General features: G+C 40.9%; 1 protein-coding gene across 9 annotated transcripts in view; it reads right to left on the reverse strand.

The window, feature by feature from the left end:
- NUBPL (NUBP iron-sulfur cluster assembly factor, mitochondrial) overlaps positions 1-20,513 on the reverse strand; it is a 105,017-nt gene that overhangs the window by 15,139 nt on the left and 69,365 nt on the right. For 7 of the 9 annotated variants that reach the window (XM_053283580.1, XM_053283579.1, XM_053283584.1 and 4 more), the window contains 2 exons: positions 13,386-13,479; positions 6,438-6,523 (listed from right to left, as the gene is read on the reverse strand). The exons of 1 other annotated variant lie outside the window; for it this stretch is intronic. In XM_053283580.1, the coding sequence (XP_053139555.1) occupies positions 6,438-6,523; positions 13,386-13,479 (180 nt within the window). Of the gene's footprint in view, positions 1-6,437; positions 6,524-13,385; positions 13,480-18,186; positions 20,167-20,513 lie in introns of all 9 variants that reach the window. One more of the 9 variants, XM_053283585.1, reaches the window with a different exon arrangement.

The following is a 20,513-nucleotide window of genomic DNA, read 5'->3' on the forward strand; positions in this document are numbered from 1 at the left end:
CACATCCATAGAGTGTCACAGGGAACACCATTGTCAAAATGATTCTAATCTTTGTAGGTATAGGGACATCATGGCATCTAAATATCCTTTCCAAGGCCTTCATTGCAACTCTACCAAGTGCTAGTTTGCAGCGTATTTATTGACAGTCTTCTTTACATTTAGTCGTAGTCTCATTTTTTCACTGTGCTCCTTGAGTTTCATTACTAGAGCTTGCTGATCATCTGCATTCTCAGCTATCAGTGTGGTGTCATCAGCATAGCGCAAGTTATTGGTGTTTCTTCCTCCAACTTTAAAACCAAGCTCATCTTCTTCTAATCCAGCTTCTCTCAGTATATGTTCAGCATATAAATTGAATAAATAAGGAGAAAGTATAAAGCTTTGTCTTACTCCTTTGCCAATCTGGAACCAGTCTGTTTCACCATGTTCCATCTGGACTGTGGTTTCCTGTCCTGTGTATAGGTTTCTCGTGAGAACAATGAGATGTTCTCGTACACCTATTTTTCTAAGGATATTCCTCAATGTGACATGGTTGACGCAATCAAAGGCTTTTCTGCAGTTAAAAAAAAGAACATGTTGACTTCTTTCTGGTATTCTTTGGCTTTCTCAATTATCCAGCGTGCATCAGCAATGATGTCTCTTGTTCCTCAGCCTTTTCTGAAACCAGCTTGAACATCCAGCATGTTCATCCAGCTTGAACATCCAGCATGTTGAACATCCACCATAGTGACACATAATAATGTACATGTGTACACACTGTCTTGATATTGCTGTCCAGAAGAAAACTTATTCAGCTCACTGATAATATTTTTTAGAGGGAACACTGCTGGGGTCCAAGTCATTTAGGGTTGGGCTAATTTTTGAGCAACTCCCCTCAAGTCAGTTAAAGGCATACAAATACATGTGAGTAGTGGACATGTTTCAGGGCAAGTGTGGTAACACCATTTAAGTTCAGGCTTCTTTTCTCTTTTGCCTGCTTCATGTTTTTACATTTAAAAGGGGGAAAAAGCAAAAGCATTACTTGCAATAGTAGAGGTGTCATCAGATTTCACATAAAATAAAATTCAAAATCAAACATCTATAGGAATATTGATAGGACCCAATACTTCTTTTTTAAATGATTGGTGGAATTTCTCATGAGGAGAGTAAACAAATATAAGGAGTCAAGGAATTTTGCTTACTACACAATTTACCTCTGACTTGCAAGGTGCTTTTCAGAGGAAATGGGAAATCTGAAGACTTTGGTAAGATGATAAACAACATTTGTAATGTTTTAATAAAAATGACTGGTAAGCATAGTAAAATTACTTCTTTAGGAAGGTTTTTTAGTTAGCTAATTGCTGACTTTTGACTTCAGTATATTTCAACTCATGCTGAATTTTGAAACATTATTTTTGATAGGACAAGGGAGTGTTTTAACATCTGGCTTTGAGGTCTGCTTTCTGATACCTGGTATTTTTCTTTTCTTTTTTTTTAAGGATTGGAAAATATACACACTATCAATATTGTCAAACATCAAATACTACTATTACAAATATTTATACAGGAGAACCTCAATATTCACGGGGGTTCCGTTCCCAGCTGCAACTGCAGATTCAGAAACTACATAGAAAATCGGCCAATTTTTTTTGGAGGGGGGGAATGCAGAGGGAAGCTCCTTACCATGCTTTGCTGCTCCCTCTGAGTTGTGTTGTGCCTCAGAATGTCCCCATATAGGCTGAAAATCACTATTCTTTTCTTTAAAAAAACAAAACACGGAGCCATTTTGAGGTTCCAAAACAGAAAAATGGCAGCTGGAAATGACCTCCACGGTCATTTCCGCACACCCCGACCCGCAGATACATGAGGTCAACGTGTTTTTCTTTCTTGCATATGCTGTGATCCAGTGTCTTTTACTCGACCACAGATACATGAATCCATGGATATCGAGGCCCTCCTGCATATCACTTTTCAACCAAAGTTTTCAAAGCAGTTTACACAGAATAAGAAAGAAAGATTTGCTATCCCCAAAAGGCTCACAATAATGTAGATACCAGCAACAGACACTACAGAGATACTGTGCTGGGGTTGTATAGGGACAGTTGCTCTGCCCTTGCTAAATATAAGAAAATCACCACTTTTAAAAGGTCTCTCTTTGCTCAGTTAGCAGGGCCATACTGCTAACTGAAAGTAGCCATGAAACCATCTTACATCAACTATTGGGACTGAGTATCAAATAAGATTTTGAATTGATTTGCAAAGAAAGATTACAAGAAGAATTTTAGGGAATGGCGGTATTCACCTCTAATACACCAGTGTGAACTTTATCATCAGAATGGAATTCAGCTTTCAGGAGACACAAGTCAACTGAACTCCTCAGGCATAGCTGTAGATTTCAACCAGCATCACTTGGTTTAATAGGCAGCATTTCCTTCCCCCCCCCACCCCCCGGAAAACTCTTTATAGAAATGATTGATGCTACTCTTAATGAAGTTTAATGATACATCCGATGAAGAGTAATTGTTTCTTATAGGTAGGCAAAGTATATCAGTTAGCTACACACTGTCATGAGGGATACACTGAAGAATTTTCTATTTACATTCTTGTATCAAGTAATGCTTTCAGGTTGGAGCAAAAATATTTTACCACTACCACCAACCCTAGAATATTCAGCTTTTTCAGAGCTATTCACTGTCATTGTGTCTCTAATCTGCTGCTAGTTCAGCACAATTCTTTTTCTTCTATAATATTTTAAGTAGTCTTCTTCCTGGGAATAGTCACATAAGAACAGCAATCACAGGCAATTGAGGCTCACACAGTGAGTGGGATAATGCATGATGCTATGTAACCAATCAGATCTGGCTATGCAACATTACTGAAGGCAAATGAAGCTAATTAAGAGTGAGGGCAACACTTCCTGAATTGGCAAATACTTTTGAGTCCTGTTGCAGCAATCACTGAATAATTGCTGGAGAGGGAAACAACTTTTCAGTGTTGTTGAAAGTGTTCACCAAAAAAAACAACCACTTCAGCTCAGACTATTCATTATTTGTCTAAAGATGAAAGCACCTCAAGATACAGATAACAAGCAAACCCTGCACTTTACTTGTGCAAACCCTGCACTTTACTTGTTACAATATGTACACCACAGAGGTCCCATTAACTCTCAGCCTTTGCTATTAACGAGACTTTTGTTTTGTTCTTGGGAACATTCTGCTCCAAATACCAGATTCTATGAATAATTCTGCAGAACTGCAGGAGATAAACAGCGCTTTTATTGGTTTTGACTAAGCAGCTTTTTGATTAAGTAGTGATGGTACATGTATAATGCACTGAAAAATACCAAACATCTACTTTGTTTTACTTGTGCTTTCTTCATATTTCATTCTGCCTTGAGTATTATATTATTATGTATAACTATTAGTAGTTCTGTCAACAGAAGCTATCACCTCTCTTATTTGAGGTTTCCTATCAAACCTTTTTTGCGGGGGCGTGGTGGGTGGGTATTTAAGCCTGAGCCATGTACAATTACAAATCAAAATATTATCCTAAGAATACTTAGGTTAAACTTTCTCTTGGGATAAACTTTATCATGTTTTCCTATAAATGTCTCTCCTTCCCTACCTAGTGCTGTCTAAAATTTACATATTAAACTGTAAATTCCTTGGGGTCAGGAATCTACAATATTTAATTTCCAACTATGTGCTGTGGATTGTTTACTCATGCTCCAAAACTCATATTTTCTCTCGCTTTCCAGGACATTTATGGATTTAGAAAATTCAGACCTGATGTACACTCCATCCAAAAGAAAACAGCCATCTCAGATGCTTAAATTACCTTTATCTTTAAAATAAATGCAGTCTTTTCAATGGTGGGCCAGGCCTCTGGAAAGGCAAGCAGCTAGCAATATTCAACTGTTTTGTGTTCAGCTCCCCGCCTCCTTTCCTTTTCACAATCCTTATGTCAACTAGTGACATCAGCTGGCTGTCTAAGAAGTTGCATCACTTACTTATTTTACTTTATTATGGTCATAGACCAGAATACAAGCAATGAAAAAATCTACAAAATAAGCAAGGTAATCAGTAATGGAGATAACAATAGTAGAATACCAAAATAATTGCTTCTAAAATACTATTTCTAAGATTCGAGGCCCTATGTGGTCATAGTCATGGAGGAGCTCCCAGAGTGCAGGGAGCCCTTGTGGCTAAGAAACAAAATTTTGCTATTTGATATATAACATTGGAATATTTATCAGCTAAAATATATGTGACATAAAATTCATCAGGATAGCCTGATTTTTTTTTTTTTAATAAGGGCTGAATCAGCCTTAGCCGAGAATCAGAGTAGAATATACATTGTAAAAGGACATGATAAGTGGTCTCAATATCACTAGAGCCACATGGACATAAAAGCTGAGAAACTGGAATTTTACAGTACCTGCCCTTTAGAAATACCAAGGGAAGCTACATCACTAATGTTCCAAACCACAGTTAAAATGCTGCTGTGGACCCTCCAACTGTCCTATAGTGCTCCCCTGGTACTCTGTCCCCCATTTATCCAAGTGTGGATGGAGAGCAAGAGATGCATGTGACAGTGGACAAGTGCCTACTCACACCCTCTCCCAATAAAGGGGTAGTAGAATGAGGAAGCAGAGCAGCAGCAGCTCCTCCTCCTTATCAGGAGGAGGAGCTGTTGCTGCCATGTCATGTCTCCCCCTATTTGGGAAGAGGAGAAGCTGCCACTGAGTCTCTTGGCAGGAACTCCACCTTTCCTCTCCATCACTGAATGAGTATTCCTCCTAGAGTCCCCTGCATTATCAAGTGAGACTCTGGAAGGAGGAAGCAGCACTGCAAGCCTGTTGCACCATCACAGCCATCTAACACCTTCTCCCACCCATTCTCCATTCGCAAACATGGGAGGTGGTAGTCATGGTGGTGTCAGAGATTTATGCTGCTGCTGCTGCTGCCTCCTCCCAAAACCCTCCTCGCAGACTCTTGGACCTCAGGCATCAGCTGTCCCTCAACTTGACTGACCTCTGACCAGCCCTGCTTGTTATAGGTAAGCTGCTACTACTACTACTACTACAAATATTTATATATCGCTCTTCAACCAAAGTTCTCAAAGCGGTTTACATAGAAAAATAAATAATATATAAATAAGATGGTCTCTTGTCCCCAAAGGGCTCACAATCTAAAAACAAACATAAGGCAGATACCAGCAACAGCCACTGGAAGGATGCTGTGCTGGGGCTGGATAGGGCCAGTTGCTCTCCCCACGCTAAATATAAGATAATCACCACTTTTAAAAGATGTATCTTTGCTCAGTTAGCAGGGGTTACTCTGATATATTTAGGACTGAGAGGTTGTATTTTAGCACAGCTAAATATTAAACTCACAACTGATTTCTAAGATAGTTTTGTATCATCACTTTCAATAGTTCCCTGTTGAAAAATGATTCTGACTTTACACAAATTGCTGCCACAATCTACCCAATCCTTTGATTATATCAATCTCTCTCAAATTTGGCTTTTCTTACACACAAGTTCAAGGGTCCAAATGCTTTCCCTGACTAAATTGGTGAGGCAGTCTGGTATCTTTCAAGTTATTTCAAATAAGGGCATTCCATGTTCATTTTAGATTCTGTTTCAGCATTCACATTCTTGCCAAGGGTTCTTGTATTATGTCTTACCACAGGCATTGGAAGTGGGACCCATCAGCCTCCACTAGTCCCTGCTAGTCCACTAAATGGGGGACCAGAGCAGTCATGGGAGTTCGCCTTAAACAGTTAATCAGCTATACATGTAAACTCTAGAAAGCGCATATTTGCTCTCAAAAATACATAAAACTGCATATGATATGTTGGTGTATAAAAACCATACTTCAGGTTAATTTGTACTCTGATATATTTAGTACTAAGGGGTTGTATTTTAGCACTGCTAAATATTACACCCACAACTGATTTCTAAGATAGTTTTGTATCATCACCTTCAATAGTTCCCTGTGGCTTACAGCATGAAGCCAAATTTCTTCCCAAAACATGCTTCAACAAACTAGAACATGTGAAAAACAGACTCTGCTTAAAACAGGTATGGCCAACTTCTATATTCTCAAGCCATTCTTATCCAAATAGCTATTTCATTTCAAATGATTGGGAAGTGGGGAGATATTAGAAACTTTGGCCCATAAACTGATCCTCTCACAAATAGTTTCACAATTTTGGAGCATATGAACTCCGGCCAAGCCAAGCCATTACAAACAGGACACAGAAATAACATTATTCTCATTTTTACAACTAAAAATTTAAAAAAAATAGGCTATTTCCTTATGAGTGAAACTGTGGGCAAACTTTTGACCATACCTTAATTTGACAGGATCTTGCCCATGGGTCGCCCATATCTAGCTTAAAAATATATATATTTATAATTTAGGACTTTCAAACCGTATATATCTGCAAAGACTTACAGGCACATTCACTCTTCTAAACATCTCAGCTCCTCTGCGTGCATCCAGCAATGCTATGTCCTGAGGAGTAGACACAATCACAGCCCCTTAAAAAAAAAACAAGAAAGAAAATTTATATCACTCATTCAACCAACACTATCAGTCACACAATCACCTGAGGATTCAAGGGAGTTTCAGGGCTTAGGTTTTCTGAAGCAAATAGAATATGCTGAGACTGATGGGTTTGAATGCTGAGACCAATCTTGGCATATTCTAACCCACCAAAAAGTAGGCTTGCACAGGGATAGGAAGGTGGAGTGCATGCTCCCAGGGGTGGGGGAGGGAGGGGAGTGTTGTGTGGAGCTTGGCAGCAACTGGAGCTCCACACTACATCTGAACCCACCATCAGGTGTGAGAGGCATTAAGTACACTGCAGCCCTGTTTTATGTGAAATAAGTACTGACAAATGCCTCTTCCTGACTAGGACATTTAGGGAAGCGATTATTTAGCTTTTCAGAAGAAACATTTCAAATTATGCCTCAGTAGAAGAAATGGTGTATGTATAGAGGAGCATGCATAAGAAAAAAAGGGGGAAATGGTTGTATATATGTACAGGTTGCATATAAGTACATGGAAAATGAAAGGAGGCAAACTAGAGAAGAGCCTGGCTATATGGCTAGAAAGGATAGCAGGTGGGATGGAGAACTGAAATTATTTATTTTACTGAAAACATTTATAACCCTTGACCTTTAGACCAGGTGCTCCCAGGGATGCTAACTATCTGAGTTTGTATGTTCTTAAGGATTTGTGTTCTGTACACTGATGTACAAGGCAACAACCTTTCATCAATCCTGTGGTGGCTATCTCTACATGACAAAGCCTTCTCTGTACATCAACTCTTCATGCAGAATGAGCTCTTTTCAGATCTGTATTGGCTTTCTTCTGATTTTGGAATGATAGTTCTAGAGTAATGGAGGGGTGAATTGCCAGTAAACAACAGTGTGCAGAATCCTGCAACTGTACCTCAGATATAGCCAGCATAATTCACATTCCAGTTAAGGAGGACTATCAGGAGATGGTACACAAATTGCAGTTTAGGAACTTGGCTCTTAACTATGGCTTAAAAAGCCCAATAGGTTTACTTAAAATTGCTATTTTATTTTCTTCAATTAAATTTTGAGACCAAAGCTTCATTCTCATACTGCTGGTACTGCAGTTCTATCTATCTATCTATCTATCTATCTATCTATCTATCTATCTATCTATCTATCATTTTCTAAGGCATACCCATGGCTAATCACATGCGTGGCAGCTCTCGTGAGTTAGCGAGGAGAATCACTCTGGTGACTGGGCAGTAGAGATTCCATATGCAGATAGTGAGGAGGAGCCTGTGAGAGAAGCACCACCATCCTGACAGGACAGTGGGGAATGCTATATGCAGATAGGGAGGAGGAGCCTGTGATGGTTAAGGACAGTTGGAATGCAACTGTTACTGGTCGGAAGATGTTCTTGATTGTAGAGGAGAGGAATCTATATATAAAAAATGATAGTGGGAAGAGATCTGAGAAGAGAGGTATTGTAAGGGAGCTAAGTGCCCTTTCAGGAGAAGGAGGCTGCCGTTATATGAATCAGATGAGGAAACAAGATGAACAAGATCTGTTAACTCAGGAAGGGGGAGGGAATGGGGGAAGAGTGAGTGGCGGAGAGTGAAAAAGAAGGGCGAGGAAGAGAGAAAGAAGGGAGGACAAGGGATGGGCCTGATCCTGTCAGTGGCCTGAGGGGAAAGAGCTGCCATGGTGGCGCCTATTGGCAGCAAGGAAGGGCCCAGTCAACCACTGCTGCTGTTTGGGGCTACCGAGGCCATTGGAAGAGTGAGGCAGGCAAGCAAGGGATGGGCCTGGGCCTGGGCCTGTCAGAGGCCTGAGGGGAACGAGTGGCCGTGGCGGCAGTGAGAAAGGGCCCAGTCAACCACTGCTGCTGTTTGGGGCTACCGAGGCCACTGGAAGAGTGAGGCAGGCAACCTAGGGACGGGCCCGGGCCTGTCAGCAGCCTGAGGGGAACGAGCGGCCATGGTGGTGGCGGCAGTAAGAAAGGGCCCAGTCAACCACTGCTGCTGCTGTTCCTGTGGGGAGGAGCCGGAGCCGGGCTCGGGTGGGGAGGTATCTGGGGATAGGGGGCTGCAGCTTGGCCAATAGGTGCCAACAATGCTACAGCTATGACGAAGAGGGGTGAGGGGGATGGAGCAAAGGAGTGGAAGGAGGAGCAGAGACTCAGGTGGGGAAGCCTCTGAGGTTAGGGGGGCTGTGGCAGAGGGTGAGGGGAGCAACCAAGTACTAGCACACAGTTGCTCTGTGCGGGTTAAGCTAGTTTCTATTTGTTACTCTTAAAATGCTTTTTAAGGATGTGGGTTCTTAACCTTTTATTCTGGCACCCACCCACCCCCCAATCAACTCACACAGAAATCCATTGTTCTATTTGGAATAAACATTCTCTCCAACACTGAAATTATTCCTTCTTTCCCATCCCCTAACAATTCCCAATACATTTCTTCACTCATAGTAAAATATTCATTTTTTAAATTTGTGATAGTCTCATTGAGGAACAAGAATCAGACTCCTCAGATGCTTCTCCCTTAAGCAGTGTTGCCTCTGCAGGATTAATAGGATTGATAAGTATGAAATTATTTTGATCATTAAAATCAGCAAATGTGACTGAAATTAGCTTGAGAAGCAGCTCTACTTAAGAAGAATGTATAATTTTTACCTAATCACTTTTCAGAGATGAACTATATTAAGGATGATTGAATGAACAAGACATTGCATGGATTGTGCTTCTTTTGACACGTACTGGAGTTGGCTCACATTTTCTTCCCAATTTTGTATGAAGAAATTCATTCCTCTGTCTTCAGTCTTCCCATATAAAAAACCATTAACCAATGTATTCTTTCCCACCCTCCCCACCCATAAGAAGCAGTTTTATTACATGTATAAAGCTAACCCAAATACAAGGAAGCATCTAAGCTTACTTAGATGGTCTGCAATGCAGGATTCCTGGTGATATTTAACCAGGCTCTTTGGAAAACAAACCAGGAGGCTTTTGGTGTGAGCGTATTAGCTCAATAATGAAAAAGAGTTAAGTCAACACTGAACTGAGCATGTTCAACAAAGTTCTGTTTTTGTTTTATTTTCAAATGAACCAGACTCATGTTGAGGAATGTGCTGCAAAACAGGAGCTCTGATCCACCACCTCAGAGCAATTTCTGTCACCAGTAGCAACCAGATTACCCATTAATGACAAGCCTGTTCTATAGTTTCTGTATAGAATTAGAACATGACAGTTAAACATTTTCATTTGTAATCCTGGCACAAAGGCCCTTTTTAAACATTTAGGTCAGATGAAAAACAAAATCTGCTTTATCAGCACAACAGATATGCCAAAATTATTCTCTACCATTTATGACTGATGACTAGTATCCAGATTAGTATGTATGTGGCTATTTGACTTGCATGCAGAGCTCTGTATTCCTTACTCAGAGAGATCTAGAGCAGAGCTCCCTAAGGCAGCAATCTCAAACTATGGATCTGGACCCCTGGGGGGTTGGAAGCAACTTTAAAGGGGCTCAGGAGTCAGGAGACAGCTGTAAGGAGGTAGGGGCCTTACCTGATGTCTCCGAGGCATGTGTGTGATCAGGGGCAGTGTGAGGCGGATAGGGAGACAGCAGTCAACAACCACCCATAGCACTTCTTTGGCTAACGGGCTGGAAGAGAGTTCCCTCTTGGAGACTCTTACAAGAGTTCTTCTCCCAATGGGAACCTACCGTATTTTATGGACTATAAGACTCACTTTTTTCCTCGAAAAATATCCGCCAAAATTCAGGTGCGTCTTATATGTTTTAACAGTTTAATATGTTAAAACTCTGAAAAACTGGATTAAAATTAAGGTGCGTCTTATAGTCCGTAGCGTCTTATAGTCCGTAAAATACGGTATTTGCCAAAGAAGCACTGCTGCTGTGCACAAGCTCGCTTTTGTGAGTGGCAGAGGAGTTGCTGTCTCACTGACCATCTTTCCATGCCTTGGAAACATCAGAGCAGCTATTTGGGACATTTTAAGCTCTCATCAATGTCTCTGCCTAAATTTTGGATTGGTGTGCAAGCTGAGTACAAAGAATTCAGTGAAAGAGCTAAAAAATACTGATTCAAAAATCTATTTGAATTTCAAAATCTAAATCAAAAAGGGCCTGGGAAGCAGAGAGAACCCTTAGTGTGCCCCTGAAGAAGATACACAGGAGAGGAAGAAGGAAGGAATCAAGGAAGGTTTGATTTTGTGGTGTTCTTTTTTCAGCATTGAGTACAATATGCTGTGCTATTGCTTCTATATTAACTGTCTGGTTTTGCTGGATCTCAGACTGACAAAGGCAGAATTTTGGTGCCTTCCTTCCTTCCTTGAGTTGGGATTTGTTTCATTTGTGAGATAGTGTTGTAGCGAGAAATGGACAGTGGTAGCTCAACGCTCTTGCGGGGGGCAGTGTATAAGAGAGAGATTTTTTCTTGGTGATTGCTGTGAGTCCCATGTCTAGCTTTGAGACTAGCTTGTGCTACACTCACTGCTCTGGTCTGCTCTGCAATCTGCATTGTAAGGTGTACTCAGTCAAAATGTGGCTGAAAACATTGCTCTAGTTGAGCTTTGCTCTAGTTGAGCTTATGGCTATGCTTACTACTAAGGTGCTGCTGTGCAGCTGTTGCAATGCTGAAGTAAGGAGTTGTGTGTGAGAGAGCAACTTGTGTCAATGATGTTACTGCAGTGCAGGCATTGTGAGCGATTCTTAACCTTTCTCCAAACCCCTCCTAGGATCCTATGGGAGTTCTGGAGAAAGGTTAAAACAACAACAACAAACAACAACAAACACCCGCTTGCCCATATCTTTTGTGGGTTGGGTGGTAGGTAGCACCCATCATGCCCTACCACACAATCCACTTCGGTGTCCTAGGAGCTACCCATGGGGAACAATTGGGTGTTTCCCCATTGTTCCTTATGGCCAAAACATTAAAAACTTTTTGAGTTTGTTTAACTGAAACAGCCAGCTTAGCTGCTGTTTTGACAAAACGTTTCAAGCATTTTGTTTCAAGCTCAAAATGAAACGCAAGGTCTGTTTCATGTACATCCCTAGTGTGTAAAACAGAGTTTTCAGCAATTGCTGCTATAAAGAACAAATGCCCCAGCTAAATACCCATCAAAAAAACTTGGAGCCTGAAATTAGATTGGCAGTCTCAAACAAGCCCAAGTTTGAAAGCAAGTGTTTCCTCAGCATTCAAACGGTAACTGTGTTTTATTTATTTCTACATAATCAAATCAGCAGCTTTGATCCAGGGGGAAGTCACATGTGTATATACTGTTTTAGGGGGGGTCACAGTATCAAAGTGCTTAATAACCCCTGCCCTAAGGCATGAAGGGCTGCCGATGGAAGGAAACACTGTGCATTTTCCATGAATGAGCAGCAGCACTTTCCACACTTGAGAAAGACTATTTACAGAAACAGAATTCATCTTCACTTGAAAGTACTGTCTAGGTCAGTTAATTAAATTGAATTTGTTTGATTGACAGATCAGCTTTGTAAACTAAGAACGACTACATTTTCCTTTTGTTTCTGCTTCTCTCCACCCCCTGACATGCTAAAAAAAAAAAAGGACTGTAAATTCTGTACTCTACACCTAGTGGCTTCTTATTGCTTTTTATGTTTTCTTTTTCATGCCAGCATCCTTCTGGGTAACTCAAGACTTATCACATGGCAAAGCTCTAATCTAATCAAGTCTGCAAGAACTTCATGCCCTCTTACACTGAATCTATCTGCAGACAAAGATAAGCAAGACTTAACGCCTGTCTCTGATCAGAAACCTTGATTCTCTCCATACCCCACTCTGTATTTTTTCATTTCTTCTTGAACATCCAGCCTTAGGAAGAATTCTGTTCAGCTCGTAAATGCACATTATTGCAGTGTGAATCTTGATTGCCACTAACAGGAGTCTTATTTTAATGATGCTTTGAATTTTTGTTTCATGATACATAGACATACTGAGTAAACACTATGAGTTTCTTTTCTTAATATTAATATTAAGAAATTAATATTTTATATTCACCAAATAAAAATTCTTCCATCCAGACATTAGATTAGTTCTACTTCTCTATGGCTAGGATCCAGAGTAGCAGATATGCATATCTGGTACACACATTATTGTTTCCAAAACTTCCCCTCCAAAATTTGTCTTCCTTGGTGGCATCTTTATCCCTCCCTCAAGGCAAACTACTCTTTAAACTCCTGAGGCTAAAGTAGTTCGGGGCTCATATAGATAGATAGATAGATAGATAGATAGATAGATAGATAGATAGATAGACAGATAGATTTTTAAGACAGATTGGCAAGTATTTCCTCTTTGAAAAACTCTAGCTCGGCTCCTAATTTTCAAGCTTTTTCCAAACTTGACTGTCTGGAAGGAGGGATGGACAGACATTATAGAAGTTAAGAACTGAAGTGAAAAGTCAGGTATATGCATGGAATATAAATGTGAAAATATATATACAATACAATGAATATGAATATACCACTTTTCAACCAAAGTTCCCAAAGTGGTTTATATACAGAAATAAATCAGTAAACAAAATAAATGGCTCCGTGTCCCCAAAGGAACCACAATCTTAAAAGAAACATTAGAAAGACACCAGCAACAGCCACTGGAGGGATGCTGTGCTGGGGCTGGTTAGGGCCAGTTGCTCTTACCCTGCTAAATAAAGAGAATCATCACTTTTAAAAGGTGCCTCATTGCTCAGTTAGCAGATGCCTCTTTCCTCAGTTATACTGTAATATCACACTGTTACTTGAAAATACCACTTTAATCACGTTTGCTAGGACAATGGTTCCACTGTTTTTTTAGTTGTCAGTTTCATTAAATTAGCAAGACAATCTATAAAAGGTACCTGCAATTGGGATATTCTGTGAAATTGACAGCTGCACATCTCCTGTGCCAGGTGGCATATCAATTACCAGATAATCCAACTGGCTCCAGTCAACCTAGAACGGTTACAAATAGATTAGAAAAAGATGCGCCTTAAACACATGGCCCAGCCCAGACACACTGTGGTATTCATGCATGGAGCTGCTAAGCATGTATTACTATTAGCTCTACATCAGGGCTACACAACTTCAGCCCTCCAACTGTTATTGGACTACAACTCTCATCACCCCCAACCATCGCGGCCAATGGTCAAGGATGATGGGAGTTGTAGTCCAACAGCTGCCGAAAGGATGTTGCGCAGCCCTGCTCTACATCAATACTCCATGCCAGAGATCACTGCTTTGCAATACCCTGTACAGGTCATCCAGTAAAGTTAGGAGGAACCACTAAGCAAGGGGTGGAGCTGGGATCTCCATTTCCAAGCACCAACAGATGTTACTATCAGCACAAAGAACAGACAGGCAGTGCTGGATGACAACAGCCCTTTTCCTTCAAGCCAGCATTTCCCTGTGCCAATGGCAATCCCCCTCAATAAGGTTTGCTGAATCAGGAGCAAGCTCTCACACTGATACCAGATTAACACAGAGAACCCAAGATAAGGCTGACAACTGGCAAGTACATATCAGAGAAATGAGTCATGGAGAAACATACAGCATCAACATCATTTAATCCATATTAACTGCTGGCAAAAGCAATAATGTGCACTTCTACTAGCCATAAGAACAACCCTGCTGGATAAGGCCTAAGGCCCATCTAGTCCAGCATCGTATTTCACACACTGTGTCAGTTTGCAGTTTGTTTGTCGTCAGTATTATTATTATTATTTCTTGTTTACACAGTCAGACAGGTGTTATTGACTGGTTTGTTTTATCCAGACATCGAGTCCTTCCCAAGGACCTGGGATGCCAGAATTTTATTGTCAATGTTGTTGCTGTTATTATAGATATCGTCGCAGAATATAGGCTGTTCCCAGTAAAGCTGCTTTTTGTAATTGGCTGGTGGTGATTTCTGTGGCCCCTATGGTGTTGAGGTGCTCTTCAAGGTCTTTTGGAACTGCACCCAGGGCGCCAATTACCACTGGGGTTATTTGGGTCTTTTTCTGCCACAGCCTTTCAATTTCAATTTGTAGATCTTTGTATTTGGTGGTTTTTTTCTATTTCTTTTTCTTCTATTCTGCTATCCCCTGGTATTGCTATGTCGATTATTTTCACTTGTTTTTCTTTCTTCTCGACTACAGTTATATCTGGTGTATTGTGTGGCAGATGTTTGTCTGTTTGTAGTCGGAAGTCCCATAATATTTTTACATTTTCATTTTCTACCACTTTTTCAATTTTATGGTCCCACCAGTTTTTGGCTACAGGTAGCTTGTATTTTTTTGCAGATGTTCCAGTGTATCATCCCTGCTACCTTGTCATGCCTTTGTTTGTAGTCAGTCTGTGCGATCTTTTTACAACAGCTGATTAGGTGGTCCACTGTTTCATCTGCTTCTTTACAAAGGCGGCACTTGCCGTTTGTTGTTGACTTTTCGACTTTTGCTCTTATTGCATTTGTTCTTAGTGCCTGTTCTTGTGCAGCCAGTATTAAACCCTCTGTTTCTTTCTTCAAATTGCCATTCTTAAGCCATTGCCAGGTCTTGGTGATGTCTGATTTTCCACTTATATTGTGCAAATATTGACCATGCAGGGGCTTATTTTTTCATTTTTCTGCTCGGTTCTTGACTTGTTCTTTCTTGTAGGCCTGCTTTCTTTCATTGGTGTTGAATAGTTTCACGTTATTGACCATTTGAAGTGCATCTTCTTCACTGTCCTTGATATATTCTTCAAGGCCTCTTTTCTCCTCCTCTACTGTTGGATGGACGTGCAACATTCCTCTTCCACCTGAGCTGCGAGGGAGGTAGAGCCTATCTACATCACTGCGGGGGTGCAGAGCATGATTGATGGTCATGATTTTCCTGGTCTTACGATCCAGCATCTCTAGCTCAGGCTGGGTCCAGTCTATTATTCCTGCAGTGTATCTGATAACAGGTATAGCCCAGGTGTTTATGGCTTGTATGGTGTTCCCGCCATTGAGTTTGGACTTGAGGATTTTTATAACTCTCCTGATGTATTCCCTTCCAATTTTTCTTTTAACTTCAGTGTGTGCGATGTTATCAGCCTGGAGAATGCCCAAGTATTTGTAAGGTTCTTTCTCTTCCAGGTTCTTGATGTTGCTTCCATTGGGCAGTTCTATTCCTTCTGTTTTTCTTATTTTCCCTCTGTTCATTATTAATGCAGCACACTTGTCTAGTCCAAACTCCATTGCTATATCGCTACTGAATATACGGACAGTGCTTAGCAGTGATTCGATTTCTGACTGGAACTTTCCATACAACTTCAGATCATCCATGTACAGCAGATGGTTGATTTTACTTGATGTTTGGTATCCGAGGCCTGTTTTGTTTAGTATTTGTGAAAGTGGGGTCATGGCGATTACAAACAACAGAGGGGATAGTGAGTTCCCTTGGAAAATACCTCTTCTAATGCTAACCTGTCCAAGCGTCTCGCCATTGGTTGTTAACTGTGTACTCCACATGCTCATTGCTTTTTTTAAAAAATATCTGAATGTTTTTGCTGACACCAGTTGTTTCTAAACATTCTAGTATCCATGTGTGAGGCAATGAATCGAAGGCTTTCTTGTAGTCAATCCATACAACACTTAGATTTGTTTTTCTTCTCTTGCAATTTTCTAAAATAATTTTGTCAATCAGCAGCTGGTCTTTTGTGCCTCTGGTGTTCGGGCAATTTCCTTTCTGTTCAACTGGAAGCTGTTTGTTAGTTAATAAGTGTTGCATCACTTCATCTGCTATTATTCTAGTTAATAATTTGAACATGGTTGGCAGGCAGGTTATCGGTCTATAATTACTTGGGACTGCACCTTTTGCTGGGTCTTTCATTATGAGATGAGTTTTCCCAGTTGTTAGCCATTGTTCAATATCACCGCCTTGCAAAATGTGATTGAACTGTTTTGATAGTTGTTTATGAAGGCTTGTTAGGTGTTTAAGCCAAAAGCCATGCAGTTCATCATCGCCTGGCGCAGTCCAATTTTTAATTTTCTTTGCTCTTTCACTTATTAATTCTGGTGTTATTATTAGATCTTGCACTTGTTGGTTACATCTTTTGACCTCTTTCATCCAGCCTGCTTTTTGATTATAATCTATTGGATTGTCCCATAATTTCCCCCAGAATTGCACTGTTTCTTCTTTATTTGGTGTTTCTAGGTTTCTTGCAGTTTTTCCTTCTATGCTTTGGTAGAAACGTCTCTGATTCGTCTGGAATTGGAGATTCTGCCTGTGTTGTGTAATTCTGGCTTCATACCTGCTAATCTTCTTTGACACTGCTGTTATTTGCTGCTTTATTATTTCCAGGACTTCTCTAATTTTCCTTGAATCTAGGTGGTATTTTTGGATCAGATACTGTTGTTGTTGTTGTTGTTATTATTAATTTGATTTCTATACCGCCCTTCCAAAAATGGCTCAGAGCGGTTTACACAGAGAAATAACAAATTAATAAGATGGACACCTGTCCCCAAAGGGCTCACAATTTAAAAAGAAACATGAGTTCTGTGTGGCATGGATCTTCCTTACAAACTATGACCTTTTGAGACCAAAGACCTATTCCACCCTTTTCCTAAAGCCCCCAGCACAGTACTTCCAGTGACTGTTGCTGGTGTCTGTCTTATGTTTCTTTTAGATTGTGAGCCCTTTGGGGATAGGGATCCATCTTATTTATTTATTATTTCTCTGTGTATACTACCCTGAGCCATTTTTTGAAAGGCGGTATAGAAATCAAATAAATAAATAAATAACCTTCAATCTGATGTCTATTTCAGAAGAGTCAAGCTGAATTCGAACTTAACTTGCCTTTAGAGAGGAAAGGGCCCTCATAATAGACTAGGCCCATAAGGCAAAGCACTTTAATTTCCTGTCTATTAGCAGGAGACTTCAAGGGTTTGTCCATGAAAATCATGCAAGGCTGCACCTTAAACTTGTGCAAAGTACAACACACTTAGCATTGCACCTGAGTCACCTGTGGAGTTGCCTGGGCATTTTGGAAGTTGTGAAGTAGGATTATTTTTTTTTTAAAAAATTAATTGCTAACTGAAACAATTAGTTTAGAAGTTTAACCTTTGCCAACTATAGATCAAAGGAAATTAGCCAGAAATTGTTCAGTCTTTATCTTCTGATCTTAAACATCTTACATTTGATGATTTTTGGTCCTGTTATTCCACCATCAAAACTATCATATTTTGAACACATCATGCAAAGACCCAGCTCCCTTGATGCTGGAAAAGGCTGAAGGAAAGAGAAGTACAGGACGACCAGCAGCAAGGTGGATGGACTTGATTATGAAAGCAATGAATGCACCACTGAGAGACTTTAAAGGCCAAGTTGAAGACAGATCATCCTGGAGAGAATCTATCTATGTGGTCGCTAAGAGTCGACCCTGACTTGACCGCACTTAATCAATCAATCAATTCCACCATCAAAACCTATAAACCTTATTGTACCTGTGTCTAATTGACATGATTATCTGAATATGGAAACAATTAACTATCATGACACAGATGCAAGTAATTCTAAATTTCATATTTCTTCTTGTTATATTGATAATGGTGATAAAACAGATTCTGCTTTAGAAACTGTGGATGCTCTAGCAAAGCAATATAACTTGATAGCAAAAATTGTTCAAATGACATACGAATGGTTGAGTATGATCAGTACCAACCTAGACTACCTCTTTCTTCTAGTAATATGAAGCAGAAAAGATGTCAATCTATCTAAACCAGCTACATCAATGACACATCTGAAGGAGAGCAGAGACAACAGTAAATAAGAGTACACTCAACCCTCTTTCACAATTACATGCACCTTTCCAGGAGAAATTCTATCACTAGGGCTGTTCAGAGCAAGTTAAGTGGAAATATTTTAAAGATCTCCTGCGTGGCTTGAATGATAATAGAAAGACTTAGTCTGAGTAAGGAGAGAGTGAAGGAAGCTCACTAGATAGTGCTCCAACCTCATCAAATCAGTATGAATGTTCTTCCAATTAACTGTCATTTCCCCTACTGGAACATTAAATCAAATGCCATACATTACTTGTGTTGCCGAATTGTAGTTCTGGGTATATGGATTAAAAACAGTTGAGACACCCTTCAGTTCCCATCAGATTAAGGGTTTTTCTCCTAACATTTGCAAAATCTACTATCCTGTTTTTAATAATACAAAGTAAAAGATATTGATAAAATAAGGGAATAACATCTACTGAAGTATTTAAGCATATTATTTGATCTCCTCCTGAGTTGCAGCATTGAGCAAAAAAGCTATGAGTCTTAAGATAAAGATAACTATCTTAACCCATGCAGAACATCTGCGTGCTAGTACTTGACTGCTCCCCTCACCCCACACACCAGCCCTCACCCCAGAGATCTCTCCAACCTCACCTGAGCAGCACTCCTCCTCCTCTATCCTGTTGCTCCACCCTCCTTAGCCCTCTTGGTCATGGCTGTGGCAATGTTGAGGCCAACTGGTCAAGCCGCAACCCCCTAACCTCAGAGACCTCCCTACCCGAGCCCCACTCCTGCTCCTCCCTGCAGAAGCAGCAGCAGTTGACCGGGCCCTTCATTGCTGCTGCCACTGCCATGACCACTCATTCTCCTGAGGATGCTGACAGGTCCAGGACCATCTCTCGCCTGCCTGCCTGCCTCCACCAATGGCCTCAGTAGCCCTGAGCAGCAGCAGCAGTGGTTGACCGGGCCCTTCCTCGCTGCCGCCATTCATTCCCTTCAGTCCGCTGACAGGCCCGGGCCCGTCCCTTGCCATTCCTTTTTCTCTCCCCCCACCCTTCATTTTCTCTCTTTCTCTCTCCTCCGCTCACTCTTTCTTCCCCTCCTTTTTTTCTGTCTCTCTCTCTCCAAAACAAAATAAACTTCTAGTAAGGAATAGCGGCCCAGTTCAGATATAGTAAGCATCCGTTTTGCACTACATAAATGAGCCACAGGCTTGCATAGTCCCCACTCATCCTCTCTTGTAGGGGTGTGCACAAACTGGCTTGAGCATCCTTTCGGCACCGTGGGGAGGGGAGCGGGGAGTTTTAAGGAAGAGGAGAGCAGGTCCTTACCTGCTCTCTGTCCATCATCCTATGCAGCTTCATGGTCAGCATGACCACCATCTCCATGGTCAGCATGATGTTGCTGACCGTGCATGCGTGGGTGTGCTGTCACTGCATGGGGGTACTTGAGCCAGCAGGAACCTGAATAGGGCAGTGGAAAGTAGGTAAGGATCAGCTCTCTTCTTTCTTAAAGCTCCTGCTCCCCACTCTCCTCCTTGCAATGCCGAACCGGTGCTAGAACCGTGGTTTGTGCACATCCCTTTTTGATTGTACGCCACAGAAACGGAGTGAAAGCTTTTGCTGTCACTTTAAGTATACACTGCAGTTCTCCATTGTGTATGAGCTGTAGATTGTTCTGAGGTAAAACTTCCAGTCTTCTTGTCTGGCACACGAGAGAAGGCAGGGTTGGAAGCTTATGTGCCTGCAGCACAATTAGGCTGTTCATGTAGTGTTAAGTCATGGTCAGTGTGTCATTTGTAGATCATTGCATTGTTTTGACATCATGAGTATTTTGCTTTAATGTATTAATTACCCATTTTTCATGCCCTTCTCAGGCTTGTGGACTCCCAAATTGTTGTCCAGTTAGCCTTCCAATTTCTGTGAACAAGGATAGGATTGAGTCACCAGCAACTTAGGCAGCAGGAAATAGGAGGAATATTCTGAGACTTTTACTGATACAGACCTCTTGTAACTTGTAGTTAAAGTTACAAATGTGTTTTGAAAACATGGCCTGAATCTCTCTAAGGTGTCATCAGAGAGATTTAAATATTAGAGTAACCTGACAGCAGGAAACTTTCACAATATACCACGCTCTCACACAGTGCATTGTGGGATTCTTGATGGCCAGGCTTCCTTTCCCCATGCTGCCTGCTGCTACACTGCTCGTCTGGGTTCACAATCAGCAGATGTGCCAGATGGCCAAACACATTATATATAAATTTATC

The sequence above is a fragment of the Hemicordylus capensis genome, chromosome 1 (genome assembly GCF_027244095.1).
Source record: "Hemicordylus capensis ecotype Gifberg chromosome 1, rHemCap1.1.pri, whole genome shotgun sequence".
NCBI classification, from domain to species: domain Eukaryota; kingdom Metazoa; phylum Chordata; class Lepidosauria; order Squamata; family Cordylidae; genus Hemicordylus; species Hemicordylus capensis.